A 15,162-nucleotide genomic window follows, 5' to 3' on the forward strand; every position below is an offset into this window, starting at 1 on the left:
TTTGTTCTTTTGGTTTCTTTTGTTGAAAAGCAGGGACATATGGCTAGGAGTCGGTCCATTTCTGGAGCACTATATGGCAGCAGGTTTGCAATAATGTTATCCATTTGCAAGAGCACTAGATGGCAGCACTATTTCCTGCCATGTAGTGCTCCAGATGCCTACCTAGGTATCTCTTCAACACAGAATATCATAAGAACAAAGCAAATTTTATAAGAGAAGTAAATTGGAAACCGTTTTAAAAATGTATTCTCTGTGTGAATCACAAAAGAGAATTTTTAGCTTTAATTGCCCTTTATCTTTCAAGGGGTTAAACCGTTTGGGCCCTGCTGAGCATTGCTGTTTCCAGGGCCCAAACGCTACTTCTATTGAGTGTTTAAAGTGATGGTAAATCCGAGTGTTTAAAAAAACATTAGGATTTACCATCACTAAAAATAAACTGTAGTTTAATTTATTACTTATTAAAAAAAAAAAAAAAAAGTGAGCTAAACTTGTCCTGTCTGTGCCGCGGCACCCCCAGCCTTCAACGCTCTTTACCAATGGGGTGATGTTTCCACCTCTAGACCAATAGCCGTGCTAGCATACATAACAGTCAGATGACAAGCACAGCTATTGGTTTAGAGGTGGAAATGTCACCTCATTGAGAGAAGAGCGCTGAATGCTCTGACTTTAGCAAGGTACCATGGAACAGACAGGGTGAGTGTAGCACCCTTTGTGATAAACCTTTGTGATAAATTAAACTATAGTTGCTTTTTAGTGATGGTAAATCCTAGTGGTTTTTTTGTTAAATGCTTGGATTTACCATCACTTTAACCTCTTTGTGAAGGTTAAACACACAGTAGTGCAGGGGTCGGTTGTCTTAAAATTAAATGCTCTAACAAATTAGAGCACACTTTTTTTTTTAAATTGCCCTTTTAACCCCTTAACGACACGAGTCGTACAGGGTACGTCGCATACAACCTGGTCTTTAAAGACCAGCGACGTACCCTGTACGACTTTGGGGATTAAAGCGGCTGGAAGCGATCCTGATCGCTTCCAGCCGCTTTACAGTTATTGCAGTGATGCCTCGATATCGAGGCATCCTGCAATAACATTTTTCCCCCATCCGATGCAGAGAGAGCCACTCTGTGGCCCTCTCTGCACCGGCATCGATGGCCGCAATCGTTGGTGGGTGGGAGCTGACGTGGGAGGCGGGTGGGCGGCCATCGATGAAAGGCTGAAGAGAGAGGAGGGCGTGATCGTGGGCGGGGTTGTCGGGAGTGCGCACCGCAGCGTGCGCGTGCACGGGGGGCGGCGGGCGGGTGCGTGCACGGGGAGGGAGCGGGTGGGAACCGCTTCACTACAGAAAAAAACATTGTACAGAAGTGGCAGTAAGGGGGGATAAAATCCCTAATGAAAGTTAATCTAAGGGGTCTGTGGGGGGGGGGGTGAGCTACACTACACTACAGAAAAAAGGAAAATAAATAAAAAAAAAAAATTAAAAAAATACATTTTTATTTGCAAACTGGGTACTGGCAGACAGCTGCCAGTACCCAAGATGGCTCCCAGTAAGTTAGAGGTGGAGGGTAGAGAGCTTTTTGGGGGGGATCAGGGAGGTTGGGGGCTAAGGGGGGATCCTACACAGCTGCATATGTAAATATGCTATACAATTTTTTTTTATTTTTTAAATACACCTTTTATTTTAGTACTGGCAGACTTTCTGCCAGTACTTAAGATGGCGGGGGCAATTGTGGGGTGGGGGAGGGAAGGGAGCTGTTTGGGAGGGATCAGGGGGTGGGATGTGTCAGGTGGGAGGCTGATCTCTACGCTAAAGCTAAAATTAACCCTGCAAGCTCCCTACTAATGACCTAATTAACCCCTGCACTGCTAAGCATAATACACGGGTGGTGCGCTGCGGCATTTAGCGGTCTTATAATTACCTAAAAGCAACGCCAAAGCCATATGTCTGCTATTTCTGAACAAAGGGGATCCCAGAGAAGCATTTACAACCATTTATGCCATACTTGCAAAAGTTGTTTGTAAATAATTTCAGTGAGAAACCTAAAATTGTGAAAAATTTTACGTTTTTTTTTTATTTAATCGCATTTAACTGTGAAATGGTAGCATGAAATATACCAAGATGGGCCTAGATCAATACTTGGGGTTGTCTACTACACTAAAGCTAAAATTAACCCTACATGCTCCCTAATTAACCCCTTCACTTCTGGGCATAATACACGTGTGATGCGCAGTGGCATTTAGCAGCCTTCTAATTACCAAAAAGCAACGCCAAAGTCATATATGTCTGCTATTTCTGAACAAAGGGGATCCCAGAGAAGCATTTACAACCATTTATGCCATAATTGCACAAGTTATTTGTAAATAATTTCAGTGAGAAACCTAAAATTGTGAAAAAAATTACGTTTTTTTTTATTTAATCGCATTTAAAGGGACAGTATACTGTAAAATGGTTTTTCCCTTAATGTGTTAACAATTGCTTTTTTTACCAACTGCAGAGTAAAAAATGTATGAAAATTAGCTTTTTAAGGCTTATTTGTGTATAATAAAGCTCTGATTTTGTGTTTTGAAGCCACAACCTAATAAAATGGGTTGAGCTTGTAGGTATAATCAGATCTCATTACTGTATCACATTGTGCACATATACCTGCTTCTTTATCTTATATCTGTCCTTAAAACAATCACCAGTACTTTGAGAGAACAATGGAAAATCAACATTTTATTACCTTATCTCTGCTATATCCGACTGGGAGTGTAATTTCTTCTGCTGGCTGTGTTTACAAAGCTTATCTATAGCTGGTACGCGCGGCCACAAACTTTCAGAATAGGTGGGGATACCACATGCTAAATCAACTATTTCAAATGCCAATATAAGGGTAAAGGATCTACTTGTAAACAATTTAATACACTCCAGCAGGTAAAGTGGATCATTGGGAACAAATTAAAGGGGAGACAATTTTTGAGTAAACTGTCCCTTTAACTGTGAAATGGTAGCATGAAATATACCAAGATGGGCCTAGATCAATACTTGGGGTTGTCTACTACACTAAAGCTAAAATTAACCCTAGACGCTCCCTACATGCTCCCTAATTAACCCCTTCACTTCTGGGCATAATACACGTGTGATGCGCAGTGGCATTTAGCAGCCTTCTAATTACCAAAAAGCAACGCCAAAGTCATATATGTCTGCTATTTCTGAACAAAGGGGATCCCAGAGAAGCATTTACAACCATTTATGCCATAATTGCACAAGTTGTTTGTAAATAATTTCAGTGAGGAACCTAAAGTTTGTGAAAATATTTGGGAAAAAGTGAACAATTTTTTTTATTTGATTGCATTTGGTGGTGAAATGGTGGCATGAAATATACCAAAATGGGCCTACATCAATACTTTGGGTTGTCTTCTAAAAAAAAATATATACATGTCAATGGATATTCAGGGATTCCTGAAAGATATCAGTGGTCCAATGTAACTAGCGCTAATTTTGAAAAAAAAGTGGTTTGGAAATAGCAAAGTGCTACTTGTATTTATGGCCCTATAACTTGCAAAAAAAGCAAAGATCATGTAAACATTGGGTATTTCTAAACTCAGGACAAAATTTAGAAACTATTTAGCATGGGTGTTTTTTGGTGGTTGTAGATGTGTAACAGATTGTGGGGGTCAAAGTTAGAAAAAGTGTGTTTTTTTCCATTTTTTCCTCATATTTTATCATTTTTTTAAAGTAAATGATAAGATATGATAAAAATAATGGTATCTTTAGAAAGTCCATTTAATGGCGAGAAAAACGGTATATAATATGTGTGGGTACAGTAAATGAGTAAGAGGAAAATTACAGCTAAACACAAACACTGCAGAAATTTAAAAAAGCCCTGGTCCTTCAGGGAAAGAAATTGAAAAATGGCCTTGTCCTTAAGGGGTTAATGGCTGAATACTATTGATACTTTCTATGTTCCTATCCGGTATTGAGAGTTTAAACCTGATCTAAAGTGCCTACTTTTCCATATGTATATTATTTATGTGTTAAAAGTCTTGTATATACACAACACTTCTTAGGTCTGATGTTGTGTTAATGTACCTCTTTTGTATATTAGCATTTGGATTTAGGCGGGTTCAGATCTGCATTATGTTTGTTTGGGTCTTTGAAATTTAAAGGGATATGGAACCCACATTTTTTCTTTCATGATTCAGACAGAGCATGCAATTTTAAACAACTTTCTAATTTACTCCTATTAATTTCTTTTTTTTGTCCTTTTGGTATGCTTTTTTGAATAAGCAGCAATGCAGTACTGGTTGCTGACTGAACACATGGGTGAGCCAATGACAATCGGTATATATATGCAGCCACCAATCTGTAGCTAGAACCTAGGTTTTTTGCTGCTCCTTAGCTTTCATAGATAAACCTTTCTGCAAAGGATAACAAGAGAAGGAAGCAAATTAAATAATAGAAGTAAATTGGAAAGTTGTTTAAAATTGTACTTTCTATCTGAATCATGAAAGAAAAATTTTGGGTTTCATCTCCCTTTTAATAAAGATTATAATAAATATAAATTTAGGAGCTAGAAGTTTTTATCATTAGCGGATATTTAATTTGTTTATGTATATGTCAGCACATTATTTATTTTTCAGTAGTGTATGCTGTGTACAAGTGTAGAGCCCTGGATTAAACATTGCTCTCAGCGTGTTATGAAGCAGTAATGTAACTCCTTAACCCCTTCCTGCCTTGGTATCGCGGTCAGGGGGAGTGCCTATGACGCTAGGCACGCTCTCCAGCCCGTGATCCCATTTATAAAGCTGTAGAGGCTTCAGGATAGCCAAACGTCTCGGACGTTACAATATCTTATAAAGGCGCTAAAGCCCAGCTCAATTAGGACGGCATGGAATGCCCTAACGGCAGAAAGGGGTTAACAGGGGTCAAGAAATCTGTCTAAACTCTAAGAGCCAGACACTGATATTTGTATATGGATATATGGAGAAAAATTTGGAGCCAGTGGCTCCCTAGTTCCTGGGTTTGACTCCAGCCCTGTCTGAGCAACCCATATGTTCTGTGAGAATGCATACATTTGGCATTACTGACTTTAGACATTTATGTGTTTAATCCTGTTTTTAAGAACTTGTGACTTTGGAGGAACTAATTTTAATCAAAATTTAGCAGTTTTGCGTTGCACAATCAATGACTACAAATTAGAAGTAAATCGGTTGAGGTTTTTTTTTTTCTTCACAGTTGTAGTGTTGAGAAAAATATTTTTCCCTCTCTTAACATTGAGTTGTCTTTAACATTTAGGGTGCAGATAGATTTTTATTGACTAGTAGGCAGACATTTTCAGGTTGCCAAATTTAATTTCAAGGGATGTGGAAAGTAGGAAACTTTGAGATAAAGAGAGATATGAAAGGCTGCACCGAGTTCCCATCGTTTGTTTGACGATGCTTGGGCTTAAACAGCCATGATTTATGCTCTGTACTCCGAATTGAAGCTGTGCTTTGAAAAAAAAAAATGGTAATGATTCATTCCTATCAGTGTGCATGCTGTGATATCACAGGTCCTTTAGCTGGATAAGAGCTAGCTACTACCGTGGAAAAACAAGCAGCTCCACTTACTCAAAACATCAGCATCTGGTCCCCAGGCTGACAACCATTTACACTATGGCTGTATTAGTAATGGGCAGTGTGGAGTGTGGCTTTATTCCTCTGCTCACAAAACTTTACCGTGGTCTATTAGGTCATTTTTATTGATACAAAAACAAACCAGTGGGCTTCCGGTAGGCAGAGCAACGGTGAAGCAGTCGGAGTAGAGAGCTCCAACTAAGCGGCTGATATAAGTGCCATAATTGCAGTTAAAACCGCTCCCACGCACAACCCTTATACAGCTGACACCTCATTAACATCTAGGGAGCAGACTGTATCGGCCATAAGAAATTGTGGGGTACCACCACCGAGCCCCAGCCTCCGGACAGCACACATCTAAAGTGCGCGAAAAGCGCTGGCGCAATCTTGCCAGGGGAGCAGAAAGAAGCTTCAAATACAGGGCCAGCCAGCATACCTCACAGCTGACAGACCGTCACTGACCCCCAGGGCAGAGCAATACAAGGCATCACCCTCAAAACGGATAAGGGATTACCCATGCAGCACAGTGAGTAACGGAGGCTTCCTTTGTGACCGCTAAGACACAACATACTGACACGTGTGCGAACAAACTGCACTACTATATGTAAAGCTGATCACCAAACACAGCACACCCCAGAGAACGCCTGCTACAGCACTTTTCTTCCCTATGGCTCTCTAGAGGGGGGCACTTTACTGCTCTGCACCGCTGACTCTCAGGTGACTATCCGGATTAACCTTTATTCTACAAGTTTCCTACTCGCTCATAGAGCGCAGCAATACAAACGCAGCAGACTACAGCTATAACCCAGCACCCTGACAACTTCAACTAATAGCAGTAGCATAAGGCAACACATGGAGTGCCGCTATTGACTTCACTCGTGATTCTTATCTGATATACACAGATGCGTATAATACATAGCTGGCCAGATTACCACCTTCTCACGCCCATCGCTAATAAAAGTGGACAAGTACTTTTAAAAGACTCTACTCTCCTCCAACTACCATGAGCTATAAATCCAAGCCCGCAGACAGACAAAACCGCCACACCATAGAGGTGCAGGCTGAGCTCTCCCCTCACGCTGAAGACCACACTAAACAACCTGAAGACCAAAATCAGCTTATGCAAGACCTCAAATCCTTCTTTCTACCTAAAATGGAGTCCCAGCAGGCGGGAATGGACACACTGACTAGCGAGGTCCGACAATACTCAGCCCGCCTAACTAGTGCTGAGGGGAGGATTTCAGAAGTCGAGGACAGACAGACCACTCCATACAACAACTAACAAGTAACAAACTTCTACATGAACGGGTTGACGACCTAGAAAATCGAAGCCGTCAGAATAACCTGCATATAGTAGGTGTTCCAGAGGGAGTCAAAGGCAAAGATCTTCTGGCTTTCACTGCATTGGTCTTTCCAAGCTGCTGGGCATACCACAGGGGTTTCTACCTATCAATGTAGAAAGGGCCCACAGAGTTGGGCCAGAGTGGAACCTGGAAAATAACGAGTCTAAACCCAGACAAGTGATATTTAAATGTCTCAACTTCCAGGAAAAACTGAGAATTCTCTGTGCCTATAGATCACAGAAAGAGGTTATATATGAGGGCAATCGCCTCCTGCTTTTTCAGAACTTTTCCTCTGCGGTCTCCAGACTGCAAAAAAGACTTTGCACCAATCTGCTTGCGCCTTTACAGCCAGGGCCGCCAAGCTGCCCTTCTTTACCCCGCCAAACTAAGTCTTCAAACTACATCAGGCCCCAAATACTTCCACACCCCTCAAGCTGTGGAAACCTACCTAACCATTGAGCGATCCCAAGTAAATGGCTGAAAGGAGCACTCCCGAGGAACACATAAATATAAAACTCGTTCATGGCTACTTTTCTTATTATTGATCCATGTCCTCCCGGACCTTAATGCTTTTATGCTTACTTGCTATCAGCCTTGTGACTAGCACTGGGCTGATAGCTCTAATTATAACTTGTTTTACCATCTGTTTTTTTGGGGGAAGTTGTCGCTGGACTAATCTACTTTATGCCCCCATAATGTTACATAGTTTTGTACTGTTATGTTTGTATAACTTGTTATACCTGTTGTGTGTGTGCTGTACTTTGGGCTATCGGCCCAGCATATGGCCAAGGTATGCATAAATATGTCTTCTTATCGCTTGACACTATTTAAACGCCTCAACACGCAATGTGTGGTGATTGCCGCTGCCCCGTAGTATAGATATACAGACAGGACTTACGTTATGAATGTTTTAATATGTTTGCATTTTATACTGTCGGCTCTGTGTACCAGTCTCTGGCTTACCAACTTTTCATACTCCCAGTATACACATACATATGTCTACTAGTTGCTTGATAATGTTCGACCAGCAAGCTGGGAGTTTTAACACACAGCATTTAGAGATGGTTGCTACGCCGGAGTATAAATATACAGACTTGGCTAATGTTAGGAAACTGTTATCAAACATGTATTTTCCCTTAAGGCTTGGGAATAATGTTTTATGTTGTAAAGAATATACACCTGTGTCATATTTTATTTCAAACGTAAATGTTCACAACTGGTCTTTTTCTACCAGGTGGAGAGGGACAGAGGGGCACACTCTTTCTCACCTCTCCTTTTTCCGTCAACACATAAATATACATGTCACTTAGGCTGATTTCTTGGAATGGGGGGGGGGATTATTAACTCCTGAATAAAAAGAAAATCCATCCTGGCCCATCTAAAAAAATTAGGCGCAGACATCACCTTCCTACAAGAAACACATTTATCTGACCCGGAGCACGACAAATTAAAGGGAAACTGGATAGGACAAACCACGTACCTCTTGCATACAAGCTCTAGTAGAAGCCTATATTTTATGCAACGTATATGCGCTTAACTATAAATCTATGCCCTTCTGGGACACTTTGATCCAAGTCCTAACTCCTTTTCTGGGTATCCCACTAATTATAGGTGGAGATTTCAATTTATCACCGATCCCGCAACTAGTTAGAACTTGGCTACATCCCACACAGACGAATGTTAGAACTAGATGAAATAAGGGGAGGTTTGAGAGCAGAGTATTTACTAGACTACAGATGGATCGGGCGGTGTGTGAAATACAGAGACACGCGACCGATAGGGATTATACATGCCTGTCAAAGACAGCTGGATCACTTTCAAGGATAGATTGGTTTTTGATCTCAGAGAAATTTAATCCCACAAGTGAAATTTGAAAAAATACACGTTTTACTTTCAGACAACGCTCCCATAGAATTGATGCTCTCCCACTTTAAACCTACATCAAACAGAAACATGCTTAGATTCCCAACATATCTATACAACTCTGTAGCCTTCCAAAATTATCAAACACATAGCTGGAACGACTTTTATACAGACAATAGACAACACTTTAATAACCCCCAATTATTTTAGCAGAAGGCTAGAGTGGTCCTCTCAGGCCAGATAATATCTTATGTAGCAAATCTTAGACACAGAACCTACCAAAAATATAATGACCTACAGAAAAAGGTAGAACGGGCGTATCGAGAATATTGTAATTTTAACACCAGAGTGGTATACGGCTCTTTCATCCTAGCTAAAGAGAAGCTAGATGCGTTCCTAAAACAAAAAGCAGCATCAGCACTAATAAAATCGGCAAGTAAATTCCACAGATTCGGAAATAGGTCGGGTAGATTGCTAGCCTCTCTAGTCAACAAACGTACGGCACGTAGGGACGTGGCAGCCTTGAGATTTCAGGGCACCATGCATACAAATCCGTCCGATATAGCCCAGAGTTTCGCAACTTATTAAAAAAATCTATACACTAAGCAGCCAGGGGCAACATCCAATATGCCTGAGGAGTTCTGGAACTTTATTACACTTCCACAACTGACTGAAGAATATCTGAGGGTTTTGAACGCCCCTGTCTCCAGAGGAACTGCAAAGCATTATTAAATCCCTAGCATTAGGCAAGGCGGCGGGACCTGATGGCTTCCCAGCTGAATTCAACCGAATGTTACAGTCCCAAATATCCCCCATTCTAACCAAAATATACAATGGCTTTCTAACAGAAGAGGATAGACCATCTAATACTTTTTCCTCAGCCTACATAACCTTAATCCCCAAACCTGGTAAGGATCACTCTCTGCCAGAATCATACTGCCCTATCTCTCTCCTCAATACTGATTATAAGACTTTCACAAAGATTCTGGCTGAACGTCTGAAGAATATCCTTCCTTCACTACTGCACCCCGACCAAACAGGCTTTGTGTCTCACCGTACGTTGGTGACCAATTTAAGACGGGTGCTACATGTCATTGACCACTATTGGGAGAGAAATAAATAGTCGGTAACCCCTCAAAGCGAAGCCTTTCTTTTATCCCTTGATGCAGAAAAGGCCTTAGACCGTGTCGACTGGGACTATCTTTTCGAAGCGCTTAACAGATATAACTTCCAAGGCCCCTTTTTAAATGCACTTCATAAAATATACTCTACCCCCATAGCTCGGATACTGGTAAATGGATTCTTTTCCCCAGATCTCACCCTGGAGAGGGGCACTAGACAGGGATGTCCCCTATCACCCTTGATTTTTGACCTAGCACTGGAGCCTCTGGCTGTCAAATTGAGACAAGTCTACCCGGGGGTGTTCATCTGAGGTAGCATTCACAAGCTTGCACTATAGGCAGGCGACATGCTCCTGTTTGTGGACTCCCCATGGAAATACATACCAATAATCTTGGAGAATCTAGAGACCTTTGGCAAGTTTTCGGGCTACAAAATTAACTCCAAATCAGAAATCCTGTGATTAACGCACCGTACCTCGACAGCCATTTCCTACCCATTTGTCGAAGTACCCAATTCACTCACTTATCTAGGTATCCAATTGCATAGAAACCCAAATAAAGTTTATGACTTAAACATAACAAACCAGTGCACCTTACTCTACACTCTACTTACCAACTGGAGAAACCTCCCCTTGAACCTCTCGGGCCATATCAATCTTCTTAAAATGTCCTTACTCCCAAAACTTTTGTACCTATTACTTATGTTGCCCCTCCTAATGACCAACAAAGATATCAAACCTTTAGAAAGAACAATTTCTCAGTTCGTATGGCGAGGGGAAAACCCCCAGAATAGCTGCATCTAAACTACACCTCCCTATACAAGTGGAGGTCTAGGCCTACCTAATCTTAGGTACTATAACTGGGCAACTTTGCTAAGGCTAGTGACAGACTGGCAGCTTAGCACAGCCCATTTTTATGATCCATCTTTGGAAAATGCGGTAACTACACCATATGCCATGTCTTCCCTTCCATACTGCACAGCCAATACGCTACCATTATCTCTTAAGAATAATATTCTATACACTTCACTAGCCCATACTATGTTAAACTGTTCACATCCCACCCCTAAATACATACCTCTGATAGAAAACAAGGATTTTCCCACAGTGAATGAAAATGCCTTCTTTGCAGTCTGGTGGGAGAAGGAACTTAGAACAGTAGGCAATGCTCTAGGCCCTTTGCTGCACACTGTCAGATCCTTCCAAGAGCTCAAAGACAGATATGACATCTCAAATAAACACTTCTATGCGTACTTACAGCTCCGATATTATATCACTGATATGATAACTAAAAACCCAGCCTTTTGGATTCCCACACCATTTATTACTTCCCGTTTGGCGTTGGCCATTTCTCAATTACAAGTTTCTAACAAGACATTCTTAAACATCACACTAAGAAGACTCAAAAAATAATAATGGAAAGACTGCAACCAGACATAAACGCTGACATCACTGACATCACCATACAGGATATTAAGAATAGCTTGGAACTTGCTAAGAAAGCTACCCTATCCCTAACATTGAGAGAAGCTCAGACTAGACTAATAAATAGACTACATCACCCCTAGTAGATGGGTAAAATGGAACCATATACACCCAAACCGCTGTATTAAATGCCACTATGCCAACCCCTCCATGACCCACTAATTCTATGAATGGCCAAAGGTTAAGCGCTTTTGAAACTGCCTACAATATTGGATCAAAACAACACTAACCATAGAACTAACATTTTCAACTGACATCTTTTTATTCAAATGGATTAATATTCACAGTAAACTACACCACTTACTAACCCTTTTGACTCTAATTGCCAGACAATGTGTCCTAACCTTGTGGTGCTCAAAAACTCTACCCTCTTTGATCCAATTTAAACGATTCCTATATAGAAACCTATTTATTGAACAAGACGGTGTCATATTGGACTCTAACCATAGGCTGCCATCTTTTCTAAAGAAATGGAAGGTCCTTATAAAGGCCCTACCACCTAGAATACAGCATCAGATCCTTAGGCCATTCTTGCAGCATGAGCTGATGCTGTCCACAGCTCTGCGGGGAGAGTGGACTATGTTGTGTGAAACCACACCGGCCCCTGCCCCACAATCTAACCCAGAAGAGATACTCATTGAAACCCTCTTTTAGCATTCACCGATTTTCCCTGGTATACACAAGAAGACACAGGTTGACCAGTATAGTTAGGTTTGTTAATAGTTTTGTTTTGTGTTTGTTATTTATGATTAAAATTTTGAGGGACTCTTACAGGTGCAGGACACTACAACCTTATTTTTGATTCTCCAAAAGGACATGCTTCTTTTGTTAATAATACAACTAAGGGAATAGGATTGTACATTGAGAATGTGTGTCAAACTTTTTGACTGTAAATTATAAGATATCCATGTATAATGTCAATATTGATCATGTGCCTGTAAAGATTTTTTTTTTTTTTACCTCAATAAAAAAAGAATTAAAACAAAAACACACACAAAAAACAACATATAAATGTTTTAAAATGCGCTCTTAAAGTAAATAAAAAATTGAGATATATGTTGTAAGGAGTTGGCACCAGATATTTGAGGGATTTGTAGCCCTATATATTGATTGGTATAGCCAATGAATAGTTGCAATATTGTCCTGTAGCATGTGTGGTTTTCTGATTCCATTATTTTTTGAAGTGTGTGTTTTTTATTTTCTAATATTTTAGAAAAAACACCTTTTAGAGGACTCTGCTTCTGATGTGTAGTACAGAGCGATGAAGGGGTAAGTTTTTTTTTTTTTTTTGTCTTTCGATATTTCAAATGCTCTTAGTCTCTTACTGATACATGCTTCATGTGTACGCATCAAAAAAGTACAAAAAGAAAACGTGTTAGAGCATTTCTAATGTGCTATTACTTGCATAAACAATAAATTACCCGCTGGTTATTGATTAAACTCTGCAGTAATGCTCTATTGGTAGTTAGCTGAACACATCTGGTGAGCACATAAGAGGCCTATGCGAGCAGCCACAAATCATCTAGCTCCCAGTAGTGCATTGGTGCTCTAGGTTTGAAATATTTTTTTTTTGCATAAGTTAAACTCATGGTTATATGCAACAGGGCATTTTCTTTTTGCATTTATATGTCACTTTAGAAAGGCTTGTGTTTGAGTTTTAGAGTAAGGCGTATGCATAACATTAGCTGTTGGGCACAATGTGGAACTAATATGAAATGTATTGATTTTTTTTATCTTTCAGACAGCAGAAAGCGGCAGATATTGAAGAAGGAACTGTACGAGTGCAAGAAGGTGAGCAATGCTTGGTTGTTTGTCTGTTTATAGCCATACCCAGCTTGGGAATGAATACATCATAGCAACCTGTCATAAGATGAATATCACTTGTACAACCTAATTCGTTTGAATCTGCTTCCTTTTGCAGGATTTTTCAGAGTGGGTTTTCATTTATACTATGATATTACATCTGTTGTTTTGAGGGTTCCTGTTTTCTCTATACTTTCTCACATCTGCCTATTCCTAGACTTACCTGTTTGTATTTGCTGCTAATTAAAGGAATATTGTACTCAGGCAAGCAACAAACAAAGGGTTAAGTTATTTAAAGCTGATACAGGAATGCCTTTTACAAAAGGTCGGACTTTCTCTCGCCCATGCATTATTAGGAGGTTGATTTGTTCTGATATTTTTTGTTTACGTAGCTTTTCAGTAGCCAGTACTGCGCCACTGACATTTTTAGTATAGGTGGAGGTTTTAACATGACAAGATAAAGAGCTATTTGTAGGTAAAAATGATAATTGGGAATATTAATATTTATTCCACAAATGAGTAATTGGAGGTGGAAAATGTGATAGAAACTTTTAAGTATATCAAAATGGTTTAGTAAAGTTTGGGAGAAAAATATATACATCAGTTCACTATATGAATTTGGAATTTAACGGGACAGGAAAGTCCAACTTGAACTTTTATGATTCAATGAGTCATTTTAAAACCCTTAATTTCACTACTATTATTACATTTACCTTATTCACGTTGTATCCTTTGTTGAAAAGCACATGTACAGAGCAGCAGTGATGCTAGATGGTGATTAAGGTCTACACACATTTTCTCTCTTGCCATTGTCTCATTAAATATTTCCAGCTAGCTCCCAGTAGTGAATTGCTTCTCTGGAGCTGATTTAACTCTGTGTTTAATCCCATTGCAGCGGTTAAACACATAGCTATATGCAAGCAATAGTGCTATAATAAAGCTTTTTTCTTTATACACTTTTATATCTCTTTTTAAAGGTATATGAAACCCAAAATGTTTCTTTCATGATTCAGATAGAGCATGCAATTTACTTTCTAATTTACTTCTATTAGCAATTTGTCTTTGTTCTTTTGGTTTCTTTTGTTGAAAAGCAGGGACATATGGCTAGGAGCCGGCCCATTTCTGGAGCACTATATGGCAGCAGGTTTGCAAGAATGTTATCCATTTGCAAGAGCACTAGATTGCATCACTATTTCCTGCCATGTAGTGCTCCAGATGCCTACCTAGGTATCTCTTCAACACAGAATATCATAAGAACGAAGCAAATTTTATAAGAGAAGTAAATTTGAAACTTTTTTTAAAATTGTATTCCCTGACTGAATCACAAAAGAATATTTTTGGATTTCATATCCCTTTAAGTAATTTTTCAATGGTTTTTCAAATTGTGTTGGGTCCACAAATATAACAGCAATAGAAGGTGCTCATGGTGCAGTATGTCTGTATCAAAATATAAAAATTTGAAAAACCATGTTTTAGGAAGCACCTCTGGGTGCCTCATGGATACTTATGTATAAGGTACCCCCAGTAGAAGTAGCCTTCGGTCATCGGCTACCTGCTTAGCTTTATAACAGGAGCAATATCCAGAATGTCCTCTGTATAGCACATGAACCATTAAAAGGGTCAACAACAGGGGGGAGGGGCTAAGAAGCGGCCATGGCTAGTCGCACTAAATGAAGCTCCTTAAGTTAAACTACTACTTTGCCAATTGCTAGCACAAACAGTTATCATACTTCTTCAGAGTTGGACACCCTGACTACATAATAATATGGTGACTATAATGAGATAACCTTGCTCCCTCTGCAAGCTTTGGGAACGGATTTAGCCGAAGGTGAATCGGCCCTGCAGTTCTCATAGCCCTACCTGATATTCCAAACCAGAGCAGCTATTGATACGAACGCTGAAGTTTGTATTACCCAGACAACCTGCCCTGACGATGGAGGAGATACTAGCACT

At 40.0% G+C, this 15,162-nt stretch overlaps 1 protein-coding gene across 4 annotated transcripts in view; it reads left to right on the forward strand.

Annotated features, from left to right (window-relative positions):
- Nucleotides 1-15,162, forward strand: part of USF1 (upstream transcription factor 1) — a 69,831-nt gene that overhangs the window by 4,534 nt on the left and 50,135 nt on the right. For 2 of the 4 annotated variants that reach the window (XM_053703014.1, XM_053703022.1), the window contains exons 2-3: nt 12,620-12,675; nt 13,148-13,197. In XM_053703014.1, the coding sequence (XP_053558989.1) occupies nt 12,668-12,675; nt 13,148-13,197 (58 nt within the window). In that variant the 5' untranslated portion in view covers nt 12,620-12,667. Of the gene's footprint in view, nt 1-12,619; nt 12,676-13,146; nt 13,198-15,162 lie in introns of those variants that run through there. The other 2 variants (XM_053703040.1, XM_053703031.1) reach the window with 1 other exon arrangement.

Source organism: Bombina bombina, chromosome 1 (assembly GCF_027579735.1).
Source record: "Bombina bombina isolate aBomBom1 chromosome 1, aBomBom1.pri, whole genome shotgun sequence".
Taxonomy (NCBI): Eukaryota; Metazoa; Chordata; class Amphibia; order Anura; family Bombinatoridae; genus Bombina; species Bombina bombina.